A 20,113-nucleotide genomic window follows, 5' to 3' on the forward strand; every position below is an offset into this window, starting at 1 on the left:
GGAGGCAGGAAATATTGATGCAGGGCATTTTGATTGGAATGGAATGTTGGAGACAGTGTTGTAGAGAAGACTGTTGGACAAACTAGCAAGGGAATGGGGTAAAATAGAGATGCTGGGTGGAATGAAGGGAGGAAGGAAGTATTAGTAATTAAAGACGTACTTTTTGTAGCAACAGATGTCGGGTTGTGTCTTGTTAAGAGGGGCAAAGGAATTGTCGCTGTACCGTTTTGTAGCTCGTATACATCCAAAACTTATAAACTATCGATATATATACACATGCACATTTACACACACATATACATTAATTATTTTAAATTAACAATTTAGATCAAAATGAAAATATTGCCAAAGAAAGGAGTGAACTGAAGGCATAGAATATCTGTCCGAAACCCTTATATGCGGAGATCAAAAGAATGACCACCGTGCTTTTCAATGTATTCTCAGAGGAAATGCTGAAAGCGGAATGGTAAGGGTCGGAGGTAGGAATAAAAGTAGATCTAGAACTGATCAAATCCTTTAGATCAGTAGAGAGTTATGTTATATTTAGGCAGCCAAACGATTGCAATTATCACTGAGCGCATTACAAAACTATTCGAGAGAGATATTGGGTGAGAATCTGCTATAGTAAAATGAAGATTCTTTTGAAATAGGTAGCCTGCGTTACACATTTTAATTACTTAACATACACTAGAGCAGTTTAAACATTCTCCGTAAGTAGGAAGCGTCGCAGACGATGATGTACAAAGTGGGAAGGAAATTAAAGATTCGTGTTAGTTGAAGAAATTTTACAATGAGAGGTTGTGTAATACAGGGACGATCAATTAAAATAGAAAAAAGTTTAAGTAACAACTTTAATATGGCTAGAAGTATTGCTTGGCTTTGATGCTTTGATATTGAGGAAATGGAAGAAGGAATGTCACACTATTAAAATGTGGGTGAGGAGAATAATAGGTTGAATGGAAAACGAATGACGACTTGCTATACATGGTAAGGGAGAAGAGAAGGCTCTGAGGAGAAATTAGAATAAAGCAGTGAGAATAAATGCAAAGCATATTGAGTGGAAATGGGGCGTTTAAGCCTCTCGCAAGTGTTGGGAGAGCGAGGTACAAGGCAAGAGTAAGGCGGCACTTGTGGGGCGAGGAAAAGAACACTTTGCATTTTGAACGGAATGAACGGAGCTACATTAGGGCATGTGAAGTTAGTAAATGATTTAATATAATTCGTTCTTTTGAAGTATTTAGCCTCCTACCAGGCTAAGTTTAGGAATGCTCAGCCCTTAGGTCTCATAAAAACTCAACTTGTGTGATAGAATACCCTAAATAACTAGGCACAGATTCACCAGGATTTCGTGAAAAGTGGCGATGAAATATACGTACGTTATCAGTCTTCCATTTTTGTCTGGCATCGCTAAATGTCTTGAATAAAAAAATAATCAAATTTACACCTACGAGTCAAAAGGGAAACCATTGAATGGTCGAATATGTATCAATAAGATAAGGCAGATATAAACTGAGATGTACCTGAATAAGCTTTCTGAAACGAGCAGCATTAAAGCAGATCAAATTTGCCCTTTGAAATTCCTATTGTTCAACTGGTAAATCAATTGAACGGAAAACTAAAATAAAACATATTGGTAGTTATTTTAACTTGAGGAAACCTCTAGGACGGAAACTCGTTTAACTTTTGATCAATGATAATAATAGGAATAATGATAACCCTCAGAAACCCAATCATATACGAATTTGTCAAATGAGCGAGAACAGGAGAGATTTAAGGGTTTTTAGTTGTTTGGGAGGCTAATTACGCTCACCTGACACACTGATGCATTCTTATCCACAGATTAAATACGCTTTTCTTTGAATTACTTCGTCTGAGGTCCGCTTCAATTGGATCAAGAACTAATAAAACACTGAGCGGACCACACATGAGAGTATTACGCATTATAACTTAACAAGGTAAAGGCAGCAATTGCAAACAACGACCTCATTTGAAGAAGGAAGTGCTTTCCTATCGGGATAATTCATCTGCTAACACTTTGGCGGTCGCCATGGCTGTAATGCACGATTTTACTTTGAATTGGTCTAAAATTCCCCGTATTCACCAGATTTGCATTTTATATTTTTTTGGTACCCTACATCTAGGGTACCAAATAGGGGTAGGGTGAATTATGGTGAACTAGGGTGCGGGAAACCAGACTAATTATGACTCGAATATGTTTCCCCCTCCGCGGTCGGGCAATGTTATTCTGATCCTTTATCTTTCGTGGAAAAAATGACATCTTTAATCTATCTGCTCCAAACTTAATCTCTCCAATTTTATTGACATAATCTCTCCTACCGTAATACGATTGGGGTAATAAAACATTTTCAACATCATTGCTAAAGAGGCATCCTTCCAATTTATGAAGTACACTTCAATCTGTAATTTAAACCTCGCTCCGTGAGTGATTCCCAGCCTAGCTCCTCTAATTATTTTGGCACGGTACTCAGTTTATCACGACAACGTTTTACAAATCTAGTTCCTCTACGCTGCACGCGATCCCATTCGATAACCAATGCAACTTCGTGAGTATCCCATATACTAGCAGCATATTCTATAAATGAGGCCTAACCAGCGAAATATAACATTTCTCTTTGATCTATTCATCACATTTACCCAGTTCTCTTTTAATTAATCCTAATTTTTTATGAGATTGTCTACATATTCCCCAAATGTGTTCATCCAGGGGAGGTCGTGTGTGAGGGTAACTCATAAGTATTTAATCGAGTTTACACATTCCATTTGTCGGTGTTTCTGATACAGGAGGCTTTCGGGAGAGAATTGCTCTTTTTCCAAAAATTTATCACTACGCATTTTTTTTAAGTTTAATTCTAATTTCCAAGTGTCGCACCGGCGTTGTATAGCATTAAAGTCATCTGACAAAGCTACTGTGTCCTCAGGATCACGAAAAACACGGTAAACCTCTGCATCGCGTACAAATTAACGCATCTTACTACTGACTACGGAGTCAATTTCATTAACTTAAACTAGCAATAAAAGAGTTCCGATAACACTTCCCTGGGGAACATCTGAAGTAATTTCTACTGCATTTGAGCGAACTCCATCTATGACTACTCTTTGTACCCGACCATTGAAAAAGCCTTTAATCCAACCCCGGATATTTTTATCTACGCCATACGCTTCTAGGTTTGCGAGTAGTTGACTATGAGGTACTTTGTCGGAAGGATTTCTTAAAATCTAGGCTGATCGGGGCCACTGAAACATTGCTCTCTCTCTTGAAGTAAATATATCACGAATAAAAAGCGCGAGTGGTGTCCCGCAGGATCTATCTTAACGGAAACCTTGCTGAAATTTCTTTAATAAGTCACTTTTTCCTATTTTCTAACTGTAAAATTTTGCTTGTAGAACAAAGATTTTCATCGGACGAGGAGGTTATCACATAATTTACGCCTATTCAGCGGAGGAAGAAGTCAACTAGTATTTGGAGTGGTTTAAACAGTTTGATCATGTGTTTGGAAAAAAATGTATTAATTTCAGAGGAGAGTACAGGTCAAAAAATAAAAATGAATTTGAAGAAAAATGCCTCTATTATTTATTAGATCGGAAGCATTTCAAAGCACCTTGGTATGCATGGAAAGCGGCGATTACATGAACGCTAAAGGTGCCTCACGCTCACCTTTTAAATAAAGGCGTTAAGAAGTAACATTATGTGGGAGAGGTAGGTCTTAAACAATGCAATCACGAATAACCAATTGGGCGTGAAGCTGGTGATCGGCAAGATGGATCTACGGGGACATCATGGTGTCATCAGCGGATCACCGCGAAGGCCTTCGCAAACGCGGATGGCATGGCGTCAAGCAGTTTGGGCCCTCGCAGTCATTCAACGGTTTCCACGGGAGGCGTGGCGCAAGCGAGCTCTCATTTCCTGAGCCTCTCTGTTGAACGGGGGGCGAGGACTCGCGGGGAGGGGTGGGGATGGAAGGTGGGGCGAGCAGCGTGATGACCAGGGACGCCGCGTTGTCTCTCGGCGGGGGCGGAGGCCCAGCCCCTCCCCCGGAGGACTAGATAAATAGATACACGTCCTTATTCGGGCGACATTAAGACCATAAGGTTCCCTCTTCCATTTAACCCTTCGATAAGTACATAGCAACAATAATAATAAAAGAAAATATAAAGCGTTATAAGTGAAAAAGAAAAGAATGGCATTTTGCATGTGTAAAATAAGAGGATAAAGTGAAACATATAATTTTGCGGGAAAACCCCCGGGAGTTCTGGCATGAAGATCCTGGTAAAAAACTATGCAGGAAAACTCCTGCAGTGATGGGGGTGTGAAAAACCTGTGAAAATCCTAAGGGAGGGGGTGACTCGTCGCCTGCCCCCCACCCCCCGAATGGTATTTGTCCCCACGATCCCAGGTGGGCGCTTCGCCCCTTCCATCCTCGTCAGCAAGTGACAACAGGGGACTCCGAGCGACCCCTCCCGCCAAGATCCCACCTCTCTCCTTCCTCCTCCAAGGGGCCACCCATCACGGCAAAAGAGCAATTGAAAGCAGGAAGTTTCGCCGGTCTCTTTTGCAGCATTTGTACACTTCCTCCTCTCCGCCCCTCACTCTCCCCCCTTCCATCTAGCCTTCTAGGCCACCCCTGTCCTTTCCATACTCATGTTACATTTTTCCTTTGCATTATTTTCTGGGACACCGAGTTATAGCGAACTCATACTTCAAAGTATTTTTAGTCATAAGCAATTACGGACTTTGTCATTGATGTTTGCATATGTTTGCTTATTTTTTGTGTTCCTATTAGTTGGGTTAAAATTGAAATAAAATTCACGGCTTAGGGAACATAAATATAAGCATATTGGGGCAATTAGAGAACATGGGTTGCGGGCATTATGTGGAACATTGCAAACAATAGCTCATTCTCTCCATCTGCTAGGATTCCTGCCAGTAGAATCACTTCCGGTTCCTATGATATTCTCTCCCATTACACCTGCACCGTTCATCCGTCTGCTTCTTTGGCACTCATTGCCAATCGCCCAAGAAAGATTTTTATTCTTCACCTCTTCTCACGGACGTTCGCCCATTTCGGGGTTAGCGCACGGAGACTTGAGTAAATAATGCCATATGCTGCCAAAGGGAGCCGTACTCAGTCGTGACTCCGGTCGAGATCCCTCCCTCTCAACCGCACAGCCCTCCTGTGTAACTCTTACCGGAGGCAGCATTTTCAGGGCAAGAGAAACTTGTGTTTTTTCCGGGGAAAAATTGTGCATCCGTTTAAGTCTCCGGCGTGATCTATGCCTTGCGGTAGATCCTTCCGTACAGCCCAAGGGGCCGGGGGGTGGGGGTGCCGAGAGACAACACGGGGGAGAAAGGGGGGTCGCGGAGTGGAGCGTGGGAGGCCAGACGGACGGATGGACATGCGTGGGCCGCGGACATAATCGGCGGAGATGGGCTAACGGAAGCACCGAACCAGATCATCTATTTCTGAAGAATTCCGACACCCTCATCCTCGCTCCCTCCTCATCCGATTCCCCCTCCTAACTCCAGCGTCGCAGTACCCTCTAATATAAGGGGAGGCCGCGGCGAAAGGCGTAAGAGACGACGCCAGACAGGCACCGCGTTCGCACCCCCCTCTCTCCACCGCCACCAGCAAGAAGGGGAAGAGGAAGGCTTCGTTGTGCTGCCGTCGCAGGGAGACCGGGGATCCATCGCGTCGCCCGCCTCACCTCGTCGAAGTTCCCGGAGGCTGTGGACTCCTTCGGTGGATTTCATTCGGGAGTCGTGGGGAGGACGGAGGAAGAGAGTTCAGGAGAGAGAGAAAGACGAAAGCACCCACAAACAAACGGTGAGTGTGACTGCGAAGAATGCGGGGAGAGTAGGAGACTCTTCGACACTCTTATCGACCTCCTTCGAAACGCGGTAACACTTGCTCATTGTGTCAGATACTGTCCTAGTGATTTCTCTACGGTAAAAATAAATTTGGCATTATGTTATTAAGTTCCCATTTCTTCTATTAGAAAAACGTGATTTCTTACATGGCACGATATTCTGTAAATTGTGTAATGCACGTGTGTGCTAGGTGTGTTTTGACAATATTAAGTCAGGACTCAAATGCAGGCCCCGGCTTTGCTATGTACTCTAATTTTATTCTACGCGAAAACCATTCAAAGAAGAAAGGTTTTTCATGAACTCTTAATATTTCAGCAAATAATCAACTTTTATGGGACTGTAATTAACGGAACACTATCGCAGTAAAAATGAATAACTGCACGATACAAAGCACATCAACTGAATTCTGAATAATTTTTACTAAACTGGACGATATATTCGTTATAATGTTAAAGCTTTACCAAGATTGTTAAATTGACGTAGGAGTACAGCATTGATTTAACCTGAGGAAAATTGGGATACATTTCTAAATAGATTATTTGCATAATATGTAACTTTAATGTGCAATATTCTGATGGGTAAAGGATTTATTGAAAAGTTGATTTCATAAAAGGAATCGTTTTACGGACTAACGGTTTATGATCGATTGTCTTGAATCAGTGGAGTGCTTTTTTGGTAGTTTCCACTTCAAATTATTAGGAGAAATGCATGTTCACGAAATAAGGGGCGATTATTTGTCTACAAAAGTTATTTGGACACTACTAATTCGAGGCATAGGCTTCATCTTCAGGAAAACTATGTCGTCTGAAAATGATGGAACCTCTGCGTAGAAGTACCTCAATATATTTGTAGAAATATGGAAAGTCCTTAATTTTATAAGCAAAGTGAGCGACTGACTGAGGAAACAAGTGTGTCACACCTGCTCTGGCTTCCTCGCCAGACTAAAATGAGTCAACTTCACGCTCGAGGGAACGGATGTGCGATTGAAAGAAGAGCATTTAAAAAGTCCAGCTCATGCTCAAGTGGACCGCGTGCCATGGCCGCGTGTAGATGTCGGATTTCTGCGGAGGAGGATCTGACGGAGGGGAGAGGAATTCAGTACAAGTCCCAAATCCCACTCGAAACACTTCAGCATTCTCTTCGATACGAATTTTGTGTTCTTGCAAAATTGAAATGTGTTTTGAATCTTCTCTAAAGAGGCATAGGTACCAGAACTCAAGGTAAAGAGTGTATATATACATACTCTCAACCGTTAGATCTTATATCTCTGTCTCGCCAGAAAAGACACTAAAATGCTTGCTTTAAATGGCGGTGTTGGGTTTACAAGGCTTTTATAAAAAGTATCGGGAAAAGTTTCGGAAAATTGCTTTATATCAGATATTGTTACAATTCCTCAAAATTCTTCAAATCACAACCCTTGAGCGTCGACTCACTTTTGCCAGCGGCTTTTCCATGACTCGGGGCGGATTCCGGAAGGGGGTCTTTAAGGGTACGCATGCAAGTTTCTTTGACGGCACTTTGAGTCCCATGGTGGTGTCCTTCGAGGGAGGATTTCACTTTTGGGAATGGAAAATAGTCAGCTGGTGTCAATTCAGAACTGTGAGGGGATTGAGAAATCGTCCGGATGCCGTTGCAAAATGTATTTGCAAGCAGGTACAGTCGTCTCTGATCTTGGTCTTCCGTCAAGACCTTCGGGGCAAGTTTAGCACAGATCTTTTGCATCACCAAATTTTCAGTGATAATGGTGTACACTGTCATATTATCAATGCCAATACAATCTGAAATCATGCGCACACTGAACCGATGGTCTGTAATCAGCACTTCATGCACACATTGCACGTTTTGGTCGTTTCATGGCTATCCAGAGCGGTACTCGTCCTCCACACTCTCTCGGCCATCTTTGAAGCGTTTGCGCCATTTAAAACTACAATTTGTGATATGCTTTCATCTTTGAATACTTGGAAAATCATTTCCAATGTCTTCGTGCCTAATATCACAGCCCTACCGAAAATTTGATGGTATGCCGTTGTTCAATCGTTGGCTGCATTTGGCTCTTGCACTGAGTCACTCGACAGGGGTCCACAAAAAACACGATATAGCCTAAACGAAACCTCGCAGGCGATTGGAACTTGGCGTGTGTTGAAGGTAAGCCCTCCCACCTCCGAATCTACGCATTATGAGCGCGCTGCGACATACAGTCACGTCAGGAAAAAATTGTTTCCGATACATTTTATACAAACCTTGTACAAGATAAGTGAAAAATGCGACTCGGCATGATGCTTATAGCGGTATGACCAACGAGACAAGATTATATCACATCCACTAGTGGGGACTTTATAAATTAAAAAATATTCATAGGCGCCACAGGTGGTTTTTCATCGATAAATAAAAAAGTTCATTAATTGCATGCATCGCGAATATGAGAAAAGTTGCAGCGCAGTTCCGGAGAGGGATAAGAATTAGTGAGTGAAATAATATCAGCAGGTTATTCCATTAATATGACAGTAGGAATCATATATATATGACGCTCTGTTTTAATGACATGACGTTCAAACGAGCAAGGCTATAAACAAGCAGACAAATTCGTAGGCATAAATGAAGAAAACTCAAAAAGAAAAACGAAATAAATTTAGCATAGTTAGTCCAGTTTCAAATTTTCTAGTAATGTTAAAATAACTATTGCATGAAATGAATTTGATTTCCTAACCGTTTATAACCTATGTGTTTAACTTTAATATTTATTTTTCCACGTTGAAAAGCGTCATAAACCGTTTCCTCACTGAAAGTGCCGCCATCCTCCCCAATCAAATGGCATTGAGTCCTGTGTCCATAGTACTTACAATCGCAACTATGCACCAAAGGAATATTGCAATTCTTTTGAATATTAACTCTTTCAAAGTCGACAGGGAGTCGTAAGTTTTAATTCCTTTTCTTTCCTTAGATGTGTTCCGTGATCCCTCGACTGGTTACCTTGGCGGTATTATGCGTACACCTAATGCACATTTCCAGCGGCCAATTGGAACCGGTGGGTGATAAGAGGAGCGGCGCCAGGTACTGTGGTCGATATCTCGTCCAAGCGCTCCAAGTCGTCTGCAATGGAGTGTACAACAGCCCATTCATCCCAAAAGCCAAGAAATCAAACGGAGACCTGATTCCAGCAGGTATGCTTCAAACCCATACGACCAGATTTGATACGCCTAAGTAGGCATGAAGTCTCAAAACCTTGGCCGTCCTACGAACAAAATTCTAGCGAAAAATTATAATATATGAATCTAAAATGCCCTTTTTTGAAATAATGGTTAACGAGTGATGCACATTTTCCCCGCTTTACCATTGATTTTCCCTCATAGAGAGTTAAAGCACACTCCCCGAAATAAAAGATTCCATTTATTATCGTTGAAAACAAGACCAAAACACGGTCGTTTTTAATTAACAGATCATTGGCCATCATATTTAATTTCCTCATTGTTGAGGATGCATTTCTTACCACGAAACTCTTTGCGTCTTGGGTGAGATGAGCGTCTCCAAAATTATTGGTGGACCAGATTGGCGTATGACATTGGTATATTGGTGTGACTTGCTCCAAAGTAGCATATACTTTCCGTAAGGTCTATTATGATTTCATAGTTTCCTTATTTTGTATCAGATGCAAATGCACGCAACTTTAAAGATATCTGGACTTTTTGCAATGAATACCTATCCATACTCGTCCTTGTCATCCGGATAAGTGATAAGACCTTTGCCGATAAAGCTCTCTGGTCGTAATAATGGTATTATCGCTGAAAGTGGACGCATTTTTACATAAATGCAAGAAACGCTTTACTTTTCGTCACTTCCCGATGCTGCCTGTTAAGAAAAAGAGTGTGGACAAAAATAAGTCGGCATTTTCAAGTCAAAATATAATTTGGCTTGAACAGTATTTGAGTTAGGATGTCCCATTTAAAATTCAGGTTTTTTATCCGTTTCAGTAAAATCTTTCAACGCGGATTTCTGAGGTTGTTTATAGAACAAGTAGAATGGATGAACTGATCAATCACATTAGGGGAGAAATGTAAAGATTATTTGAAATATTTGTGGCAATATTTTATCATTAATGCCCCTCTTTCTCACACTTCTGCCCTTTTGCCTTTTAATCAGTCAACTAACAGCCACAAAGGGGTGTGATGGGGCCTCCCTATCCCTAGTTTACTTTAGAATAAGAGTTAATGTAATCTTTCTTTTGCAATTATTGACGTAAGCTCTCACGTAAGAAGTTACTTGATATTATTTTCCGGCGGCACAATGGTTTACAAAATATAAAGACTGTAGCTGGCTACTCGCTCACGATTTTGGCGTCTTGATTTCATACAAGAAATGCACATTAGAATTGGGTCTTAGGTAATGTGTGGCGATAAAAAATTGACGTTAGGGGGGTAGGAAATTGAAATTATTCGTAAGTATACGAAAGACGGGACCCATTTAAGTAACTCAAAGAAAGCCAAAGAAAAATTTCTCGCAATATTATCATGAAACGCAGGAATTAAGAGAAGCTATGCCCACCTTACAGAAATATTGCTTTATTAATGCACGAAGAAGAATCAAAGACTTTGCGTTTCCACAGGAAATACTTCAAAATTGTCGACTAGTTTCGCTATATTATAGTACCCTATGGACTCAATAGTGCTACAGTGTAGTGAAACTAGTCGACAATGATAAATTATTTCCTGTGGGAACGCAAATTCTTTGATTCTTTCTTCGTGCTTTACCAATGTATTTCCACAAAGTATCGGCCTCAACTATCTCTTAAATTGTTTAACTAGAATTTATTGTCTAGAATTGTTTAACTAGATTGTACAAGTATAAGTGCCATTAAACCTTGATTAGACAGCACTTATATATATGCATATATGCATATATATATATATACATATATATATATATATACATATATATATATATATATATATATGTATATATATACATATATATATGTATATATATATACATATATATATACATACATATTACATATATGTATATATATGTAATATGTATACTATATATATATATATACATATATATACTATATACATACATATTACATATATGTATATATATATATGTATATATATACATATATATATACATATATATATCTATGTAATTATTAATTATTATACCCCCATCGTACTATGGTAGGAGAGATCATATTAGTAAAATTAGAGAGATTAATTGAGGAACAGATGAATTTAAGATGTCATTTGTTCCACGAACGATTAGGGATTAAAATAACATAGTCCGACCGCGGCAGGGGCAAAAATATTCGCGTCAAAATAGTCTGGTAAGTATTCACCCTCTGCCACACACCCTAGCCGTGGCTTGCAGGGTACTAAAATATGAATGTTATGCCCCCCTGGCCCGCAGTGATGTGTTTGGAGAGTGTACGTAGTACATATTACGAGAGGCGTCCGCAGATAAAAACAAAATTATGAACCTATTCTTACATTTTTGAAAATTAGAACACGCAGTTAAAATATGGGAAATGCGCGCCTGGACTGACAGGTTAAAATAGCATTGATTGCTGTTTGCAATCAATGGTTAAGTACTCCTAAAACGTACAATCTAAAAACTTGATATCCATTATTGAAATAGAAAGAAAGACTCGTACTTTTCCACAGATTTGTGGAAATCTGTGGAAAAGTACGAGTCTTTCTTTCTATTTCAATAATGGATATCAATTACTTCCACGAAGTGAAGCCTGAAACAATAGAATATATAAAAACTTGATCTTCATCCACCATGTCTTTCAAAGAGCATCTCCCGTTCGCTCACAAGTAAAGGCCTAGTACACCCTTCATTAGACCCAGTGAAGTAGATATAGACGAAGTACAGATCTATTTAAATATATGCTTAACTGAACTAAGGATACCGAATATTAGACTTCAATATTAAACGGGCAGCGTTGAATAAAATTATCAGAGTAGTACTCAGGTTTCCGTGGCGTTTTTCAATATGAATTGCTTTACTTTCGAGTTTCATAGAATCATTAAATCATGAATTATTGACAGAGAACACTGGAATCATGCTATGGCCACCCATAGGGTCACAAGGGTAGATATAAAAATGGCCGATCGAGTAAAGTGCTTACGAGTTTCTCTAAAGTCGTAATCAACATGTAGCAAATGCATTTAAAAAATATGCATCCACATTAAACTGCAATCCGCCGCGAGGGTGTATGGCAGGAGTTAGCCTTTTATCTATAAATATACGCTTTTTTATAAACCTATATGGTTACTTCATCAAACAAGAAGTGGGGAAATATTCGAAAGAAAATTTAAGGAAATATTTTATTTCGCGTCATATTAGTTCTCACCTTGAAATACGGTCGAGAATTTGGAGCTCATTATGACCAATTGGAATATTTCAGAAGATTATTGAAAATTTTGGGATTGGACTGAAGAATAAAAGTTTTAGCAGACTCACTGGAAAAAAATAAAAATAGTACGAATTTGTATGCTGACAAAAATGGTACCCTCCTGTGCTCATTTGCTGTACTGGTAGGCGATAAAACAACGATGCGTTAAGAGGAAAATCGACTGCTGGACATATTGATTTGAGAACTTCTTTTCCCCTGGAGGAATTTGATACCACAAGAGTGAAAAATGACCACTAAAATCACTCAATCAACTCGAGAACTAAATGCCACAGGACGATTCCACGAGGGAAAATTTCTAATTACCCTAATGGCTGGTGACCTAACACTCTCTGTCTGTCCTCTGGGCAAATACGCTGCTGGGTAATATTTAGATGTACCTCCAGGATTCATCATATAGCGCCTTAAAATACATTAGGGTTTGGGCAGATCGGCGCTGAAGTGCGTCGATCGCTTTATTATTGTAGAAATCTAATTTTAATTAGGCCATTGTCCTAGTGGAAACGGTCAAGTCTGGCCAACGGTCACTCTTACAATGCACATACATAAAAAGACGAGAAGAATGGATATGAGACAAAATGCTCTTATATAATAGCAATGGCACTTTTAGATTACCAACCGCACGTTTACCATCAAACAAGGGCTAGGTTCACACCATACCTACAACGCACCGTCCATCGCCACACTCCGTCCATAATCACCCACTCCTCAATTTCACATACCGTTAAAAATTACGCACCGTTAATACATCATTGACTTTTGAATACAACTTCTCACGCCGTCCACATCACACACAAAGAATATTTTAATAAGATCATTAGTATAATAATCACTGGTTAATGAAGTTTATCACCCAGTGGCTGCTTTGCACTTCTTCTTAAAAGTCCTAAAATGGAATGGAAAGGGCTCAAACAAACCTCAAGGCAACTGCTTCCATTAAACAATAGTTCTGTCACAAAAATTATATTTTCCTTATTTGTTTTTTCCGTTCTTATTTATATTTTAAAACTGTGGTCGTTTTTTACCTAAAAGTTTGTTTTTTCTATTTCCTTCCATAAATCTTCCCACGCTTCGTCATTTTAAACAACTCTATAAATCGCGCCCAACCAACTCCTTATTTCTTCTATTTTTCAAACTCTCCCATTTCAGAATATCCAATATTTCCGTGACACTCTCTGTTCTTTTGTACCTTCCGTGTGCATATCTTGCTGCCTTTCTTTGAACTTTTTCTATCTTTTTAATATGTCCCACTTCATTTGGATACCATACTATGGACGAGTATTCTAGGATAGGGCTAACCACTACCTTATATTTGTGGCAAAGCTGCTTCTTTTTAAATTTCTCACTATCCAATCAAGTATTTTAAATGCTTTTCTTGTCATATGATGTACTTGGAATCCCCACTTAAGATCCCTAGTTGAGTAAACGTCTAAATATTTGCAATGACTGCTACTTGGGATTCTTTCTCCAAAGAGGGTGTAAATATCCTTTTGTGCATTCTGTTTATTTGAAAAATTTATATGCTTACTCTTAATAACATTAATGCCCATATTATTATTTGTAATCCAGTCACCAAGGCGATCGATGCCATTTTGTAGTATTACGTGGTCATTTACATGCTCTAACCGTTTGTATATAATGCAGTCATCAGCAAAGAGTCTTATATGGGAATGTAAATTGTTTGGTTGATCGTTAACGTAAATTAAGAAGAGTGATGGCCCTAGAACACTACCTTGTAGAACTCCGGCAAAAACGTTCGTCTCTTTTGAAAATACATCCCTATTTTTACTTTTTGAAATCTGCCTGTAAGAAAATTTTTAATCCATTGCTTTACCCTCAAATCCAATGGTGACGACTCCAAATTTAAGGATAATCTATCCTGAGGCACTCGGTCGAAAGCTGCCGACTTTAGGATTGGTCCAGGCTAGAAGCTGGAAATCAACGCGATTAAATAAAACTTTTCGAAATCAACATCGAAATAAATACCCCGCGATCCACCAAAGAGGTGTGTTGCAGATATCTTGCGCTTTATCAAACCCTCCTCTCTCCACTCATTACGATATTTCCACTCCAATTCGACCAAAAGGCGAAGGCATTTTCTGGGTATAGCTCCAATTTGTTGACCGTTGACGTTTCCCGAGTAACGAGAATTTAAAACGTGTCCGGGGTTTCTCACAGTCACCCGAGAGAGCCAAATACAGCATTACTTCGCACTTCCGACGCTGACTTGTACAACCGGTTGGTGTAGTTCGCAGCTGGTGAAATGTCGCCAGTACGAGATGAGTATATCGAAGGCAAGATGTGGGCCATCTGGCAGAAGCTAATCGATTTTTGTTTCAGATTTCATGGACCCCGAGGCGGAGGGTGAAGGTGGCTTCTGGCTGCGGAACTCCGACCTGGAGGGCCTGACCTTTCCCTTTCGCCCCAAGCCCCTCGGGAGGGACCTCGTGCCGGAGTCGTACCGCAGGGTGTCGCGTGGGGTACACGACGAGTGCTGCCGCAACAGCTGCACGTTTCAGCAGCTGCAGATGTACTGCGGCCGGAGATAGAGTGGACCGGCCCTCGTGAGCACCATCCAAGGATTCCCAGGGGACGACACCCCCGCGGGTCGCTAGGAAGGCATAGCGCGCTTAATCGAGGGGTTGCTTGCCCAAGTCACCCATCACTCCGCTTTTGAGAAGAAGAAAGCAGATTATAACCAACCGCATGTATTGGCTCTGTAAAGTGGAAATAGTAAAACAAATATTTACGCTGTACTTGTGATTAAATGATTGTGAACAATTGTATAGAATGATATTCTACGAGAATAATGAAATATGCTGCTATTATGAGACTACTTCGGCATCTTGAATATCAAGTTTAGTCATAGAATCATATACTCAGAGATAGGGGGCTAGGTTAACATAATATATAACACGGTATTGTTTAATTCCATGTATAATTAAAATACCTGGCACCTGGTTAAAAGGTTACATGTAAAGCAAAAAAAGGTGACCTGGAATGGCGAAATATAGATGTGGATGTTTTGATGAAAGATGGTGAGACCTACGGCATAATATAAATAAAATGAAAATGTATCAATGAACGCTAATAAAAAATATCCTCTAGTGTAATTTACTTTGCAAAATTTGTTATTGCGGGAGAAAATAAAGTTCCCAAAACCTGAAGATTTTTAGTTGCTATTTTTTTTAGTCCCTATGGGGTGGCAAAGGTGTTGATATGATTTGTTCGTTGAAAATCACTCCAAGTAAATGTGAAAATGATTCCTAGCTCTTTCTCGATTTTTATTATTTTCTGGCGTAATAAATTTCTTGCAATAACTACAATAAGTAGTATATTAAATTAAATATTTAAGTACTGGTTGAAATAGCTAATTTTCCTCTTCCTCTAATTTGCTGTATTTTGAACTCGGTGAAATTAAGAACATAACCGACGTTGAATACAATCAAAAGTCAATTAAGCTCAATTAGGATCTGGACTCCTGACTCACATATTAGGACAAAATGAGTTATTTCACGATTTGGCCGGAGGAAACCACCAGTACACAACATACCTGTTTTGAAAACATAAATTCATCAATATAAAAGCAAATCATAGGCAACCAGTGAATAGTATAGTGCGCAGTGAAAATATTACCTTAAGAGTCAAGATGACCACCGCTAAGAGGGTTCCCCAATCACCCGCTCTTTTCAATTAATTAATTGAAAATTGGCAATTATCCACAAAATAAAATTTAATACCACCGGTTTCAATGTAACTACATCATCATCAGGTGAATGATCTGATGGCACCGTCATCGCCTGATGATGATGTAGTTACATTGAAACCGGTGGTATTAAATTTTATTTTGTGGAAAATTGCCATTTTTTTAAAATCATGATATTCCACAATATCACGCCTAAAACGTCTCTTTTTATTCGCTCTTTTCAATATAAAATCGGATGAAATGGCAAGGGCTTGGAATGGAAGGGCTGGTAGCAGAAGTGTAAGTAAGTGGGGAAGCCGTAAAATCAGTGGATTTTGCTAATGATTCAGTTAAGTATTTCAGTTAGCCAAGGGTTAAAATCCTTTATACGCTAAGTATAAAATAAAATACGCTAAAGACCCCGCCACGGGGGCTTAAGCGTATTACGGATTCACTTCAATAGATATGGGATGGGAATCAAACAAAATACAATGAAGACAATGAGATTATTAAGAAATTGAAATATATAATTCACTTTAAAGGTAAACCTGTCGAGGAAGTGTTTTGAAGGAGCATGGTAAAAGTAGTAGAAACATTGAAATGAGAGGAGGTAGAAGAACATTTCTAGGCAAAGAAGCTGTTTCACGAAGGATTTTAATAAAAATCTATACGGTAAAGATGTTAAGAATATGGGTTTTGGCAAAGATGGTAGGGAACGACGCACCCTGTGGTGTAAAAAATACCCAAAACCAGATGCATGAAATCGTAGCCTTAGCCCTGGATTTAAAATTATTAAGTCTGGCTTATCCCATCGCTAGCTAACGTGGATATTATTTGGCGTGGAGATTATCGTCAGGTCCGATTTTATTAACTGCCCTTTAGTAAACGCGAGCACACTGACTGTAGTAACTCCCTTCTTTAAGTAAACGAGTACTTAAATGCTCGGTATAGACGTGCTGAAAGATTGAAAACTGATCAATTGCTTGAACCAGGCATTAAATTTAACCTTCAGTTTATCAAAATATTATAAAATCAAATCTTATCAATTGAGTTCAACCGACTGAATTGAGTACACGCACATGATATTAGTTGGACAAGTGAGAAGGTGTATCTGCGAGAAAACGCGACACATAAGTTTGAACTCATGCGTTGCCCATCGAGCATCCTCGGTCGAGCCGAATCCTCTAATGATGACCTCTCCTTGGGTAATTTATTCAAGGATTTCTAAGTTTCATAGCATGAATCCCCGCTATATCCCTCATGAAACTGGTGCAAGATGTCGCTACTTACTGTACAATTGTTTTTCTTTTTCAACAGATGAAGTTTCAGTACCTTGCGACTGAAAAGTAGCTCAATTAACATACCCCTGCCAAGAGTGTTTTTTTCCGAATGTCTTGTCCAACTATATCTTCTTTTGCGCTTTTTTTTATATCACTGCGTAGAATTCCTTGGCGTAAGATAGCGTCGTCTACGTCACATTTATTGCTATTCCCCATTTATTCGGCCAACCATTTTCACCATAAAGATCCTCTGAGATTTCTCTCCGCCTTCCGTGAATTTCTTCTGCCCTAGTCAAAAACTTCCTTGTTTTAGGGTCATTATAATTCTGATTCCAATCCGCCGTACTGTTCTACCTCTCTCCCATTCCTTCCTTTGCCTTCCACTGTGATTCAATCTCCCATTGGTGTTTCTCTATTTGGTGCTTCCTACCCAAATTTTTTCCTCAACTGTTGAAATTTATATTGAAATAAAAACAAATAAATGTAGTTTAATGATAATTATTTCAATATATTTTTTTCTACTCCACGAAAAGTCATCGCCTATCTTTGAAATTGCCAAATCCTTCCCCGGAGAACTCTTCCAGATGCATCTGATTCTGCATGGTATGAATGATACGCATGGGATAAATGAAAAGTTAATTACGTTGTTCACTTAGTTTCCAACATTGAACTCGGAAATTCGTTCAGGAATGAGATTTAGAGCAAATATTTGCTCAATTGTCCGTCTGATTACGAAGTTAGATTACTTTACAGCGTAAATATAACACCTACTTTTAATTACCAGAAATTCAGAAGCTGAGTTTTCTCTTCCCTCATACATATCAGGTAACATTGGTTACAGTTATTTCTATAGTTCAAAATGGACTTTCAATATTCCCCCTAGAATTATTGATATTGATATTATTATCTATTTTAAATGTTTGAAACAATTTTAAAGCATTAAACACATGACTCAATTACGGTTGAACGGCATTTCTTTCAAATAATGAGGCTGAATCAAGTGAAATCTTTGAAAGTCAACTAAAATTTCAAAATGTATCCTACTGTCCTCTTAGTTGGCAATAGGGTTAGCCATGGTTTGATGTGTGTCCTACGGTTAGCACAATGATGCCAGAAAGAAACAATATGGTGCAACAATAAATGGCAGCTGATTTTGCAAAATGCTCCACAGAAGAACGGCATGCTCTCATTTATTTGTCCAGTCGTTAAGAGAAGAAATGTTGAAATTTCATCAATGAACGGTAAGTTGTTGGTTCATCTCTGTCACTCCGACAAGTTTACAAACTAAACAGACCAATAAATGTGAACCAGGGAGTCCTTAAACAGCATTGATCTTAGTAGCAATGGTGCAAATAAAGTCATAGTATTTATAGAGTTATCGTGAACTTTCCAAGTGATTGGATATTTCTATTTCACACCATTGGGGTACATTTTTTTTTTAAGGTAATCTACCGGTTAAGGTAGGTTTTTTTTTTGATGGACACAACTACCAAACAAATATTTTGTGACTACTAACAAAACACAACCCTAAATTCTACTCTACACCAGGTCCCTCTTCATCTCTGAGTACTTTCTTCCTCCCTTCATCCCGCCCAACATCCCTATCCTGTTCCTTCCCTTTCCTCTTTTGCCCAACATTCTACCCTCTATGAATTCCCTCACTGAATTTCCAATTCACTAAGCAATGCTTGCAGCCCCTTGGCTGACTGACAAACTAAAGCTTGGTCATCAGCAAACCTAACTGATTTTACGAATCCCCCGCCCACTTTCATTCCTACCTCGAGTTCTTCCCATGCCTCTTTGATCATTTCCTCTGCATACAGGTTGAACAGCAACGGTGATAATGGGCAACCCTGCCTTACACCCCTTCCTAACACTGCCCAACCGGACTCCCCGTTTCCTACTCGCACCTGAGCAGTCTGAGACATGTACAGGTTGCGGATTAGCCTCCTTTCCCTCCAATCTATTCCTATTTTCTGCAGAATACTCATTAGTTTTTCCCAATTCACTCTATCAAACGCTTTTTCGAAATCTACGAAACAGGCAAATACCTCCTGGTTGTGTTCTATATTCCTCTCGATTAATAATCTCATTACTGCAATGGCATCACGCGTACCTCTCCCCTTCCTAAACCCAAACTGATCATCCCCTAAGTAATCATTTGCCCTACTCTCTATCCGTTTGTTTATGATCCTGAGAACAACTTTAGCTGCGTGGGATATCAAACTAATTGTCCTATAGTCCTCACATGACGTGGCCTTTACCTTTTTCGGAATCGGAACTAAAACTGCTCTCACAAAGTCTTCCGGCCAGATTCCCTCCTCATAAATGCTACGGATCAGCCCATATAGTCTCTTCCTCCCACATTTTCCTAAGCATTTTAAAAGTTCCACGGGAATGTTATCTACCCCCACGGCCTTATTTAGTTTCATCTCCCTTAATGCCCTTTCTATCTCATTGTCTAGTATGCCTGGACCTAAGCTGTCTTCCTCTACGTCATTTTCTTTTTCAATGTCTAACTGTGTTGGTCTGAGTTCTTTACTATACAGTTCTTCTATATACTCCTTCCATCTCTCTTGGATCTTTCCTGCGTCAACTATTACCTTACCCGCTTTATCTCTAACTATTAGCATAGCTCTTCCTTTCTTACTTCCCGATAACGATTTAACTTTGCTGTACAGCGCACCGATTTCGCCCTTCCTCTGGAGACTTTCCATATCCTCGCACTGCGTCTTCCACCATGCGTCTTTTGCCTTATTTGTTGCCCGCCTCAATTTATTGTTCAATTCTTTGTACTTCATTTTGCCTAATTCTGTATTTATATTCTTCCATTTTCGCCGCTCATCCAT

At 39.6% G+C, this 20,113-nt stretch overlaps 1 protein-coding gene across 1 annotated transcript; it reads left to right on the forward strand.

Annotated features, from left to right (window-relative positions):
* The first annotated feature begins 5,603 nt into the window (after nucleotides 1–5,603).
* On the forward strand, nucleotides 5,604–15,455 carry LOC139700709 (LIRP-like). Its single transcript, XM_071599143.1, has 3 exons — nucleotides 5,604–5,843; nucleotides 8,829–9,048; nucleotides 14,640–15,455. The coding sequence occupies exons 2-3, from the start codon at nucleotides 8,829–8,831 to the stop codon at nucleotides 14,846–14,848; spliced, it is 429 nt and encodes a 142-aa protein (XP_071455244.1). The 5' UTR covers nucleotides 5,604–5,843; the 3' UTR covers nucleotides 14,849–15,455.
* The last annotated feature ends 4,658 nt before the right edge of the window (nucleotides 15,456–20,113 follow it).

The sequence above is a fragment of the Hetaerina americana genome, unplaced genomic scaffold (assembly GCF_022747635.1).
Source record: "Hetaerina americana unplaced genomic scaffold, ioHetAmer1.1.p SCAF_107, whole genome shotgun sequence".
Taxonomy (NCBI): domain Eukaryota; kingdom Metazoa; phylum Arthropoda; class Insecta; order Odonata; family Calopterygidae; genus Hetaerina; species Hetaerina americana.

Coding starts and splice junctions, on each gene's coding strand:
- LOC139700709 (XM_071599143.1), top strand. CDS start 8,829: ATGTGTTCCGTGATCCCTCGACTGGTTACCTTGGCGGTATTATGCGTA. Junction 9,049..14,639: donor CGGAGACCTGATTCCAGCAG/GTATGCTTCAAA, acceptor TTTTTGTTTCAG/ATTTCATGGACCCCGAGGCG.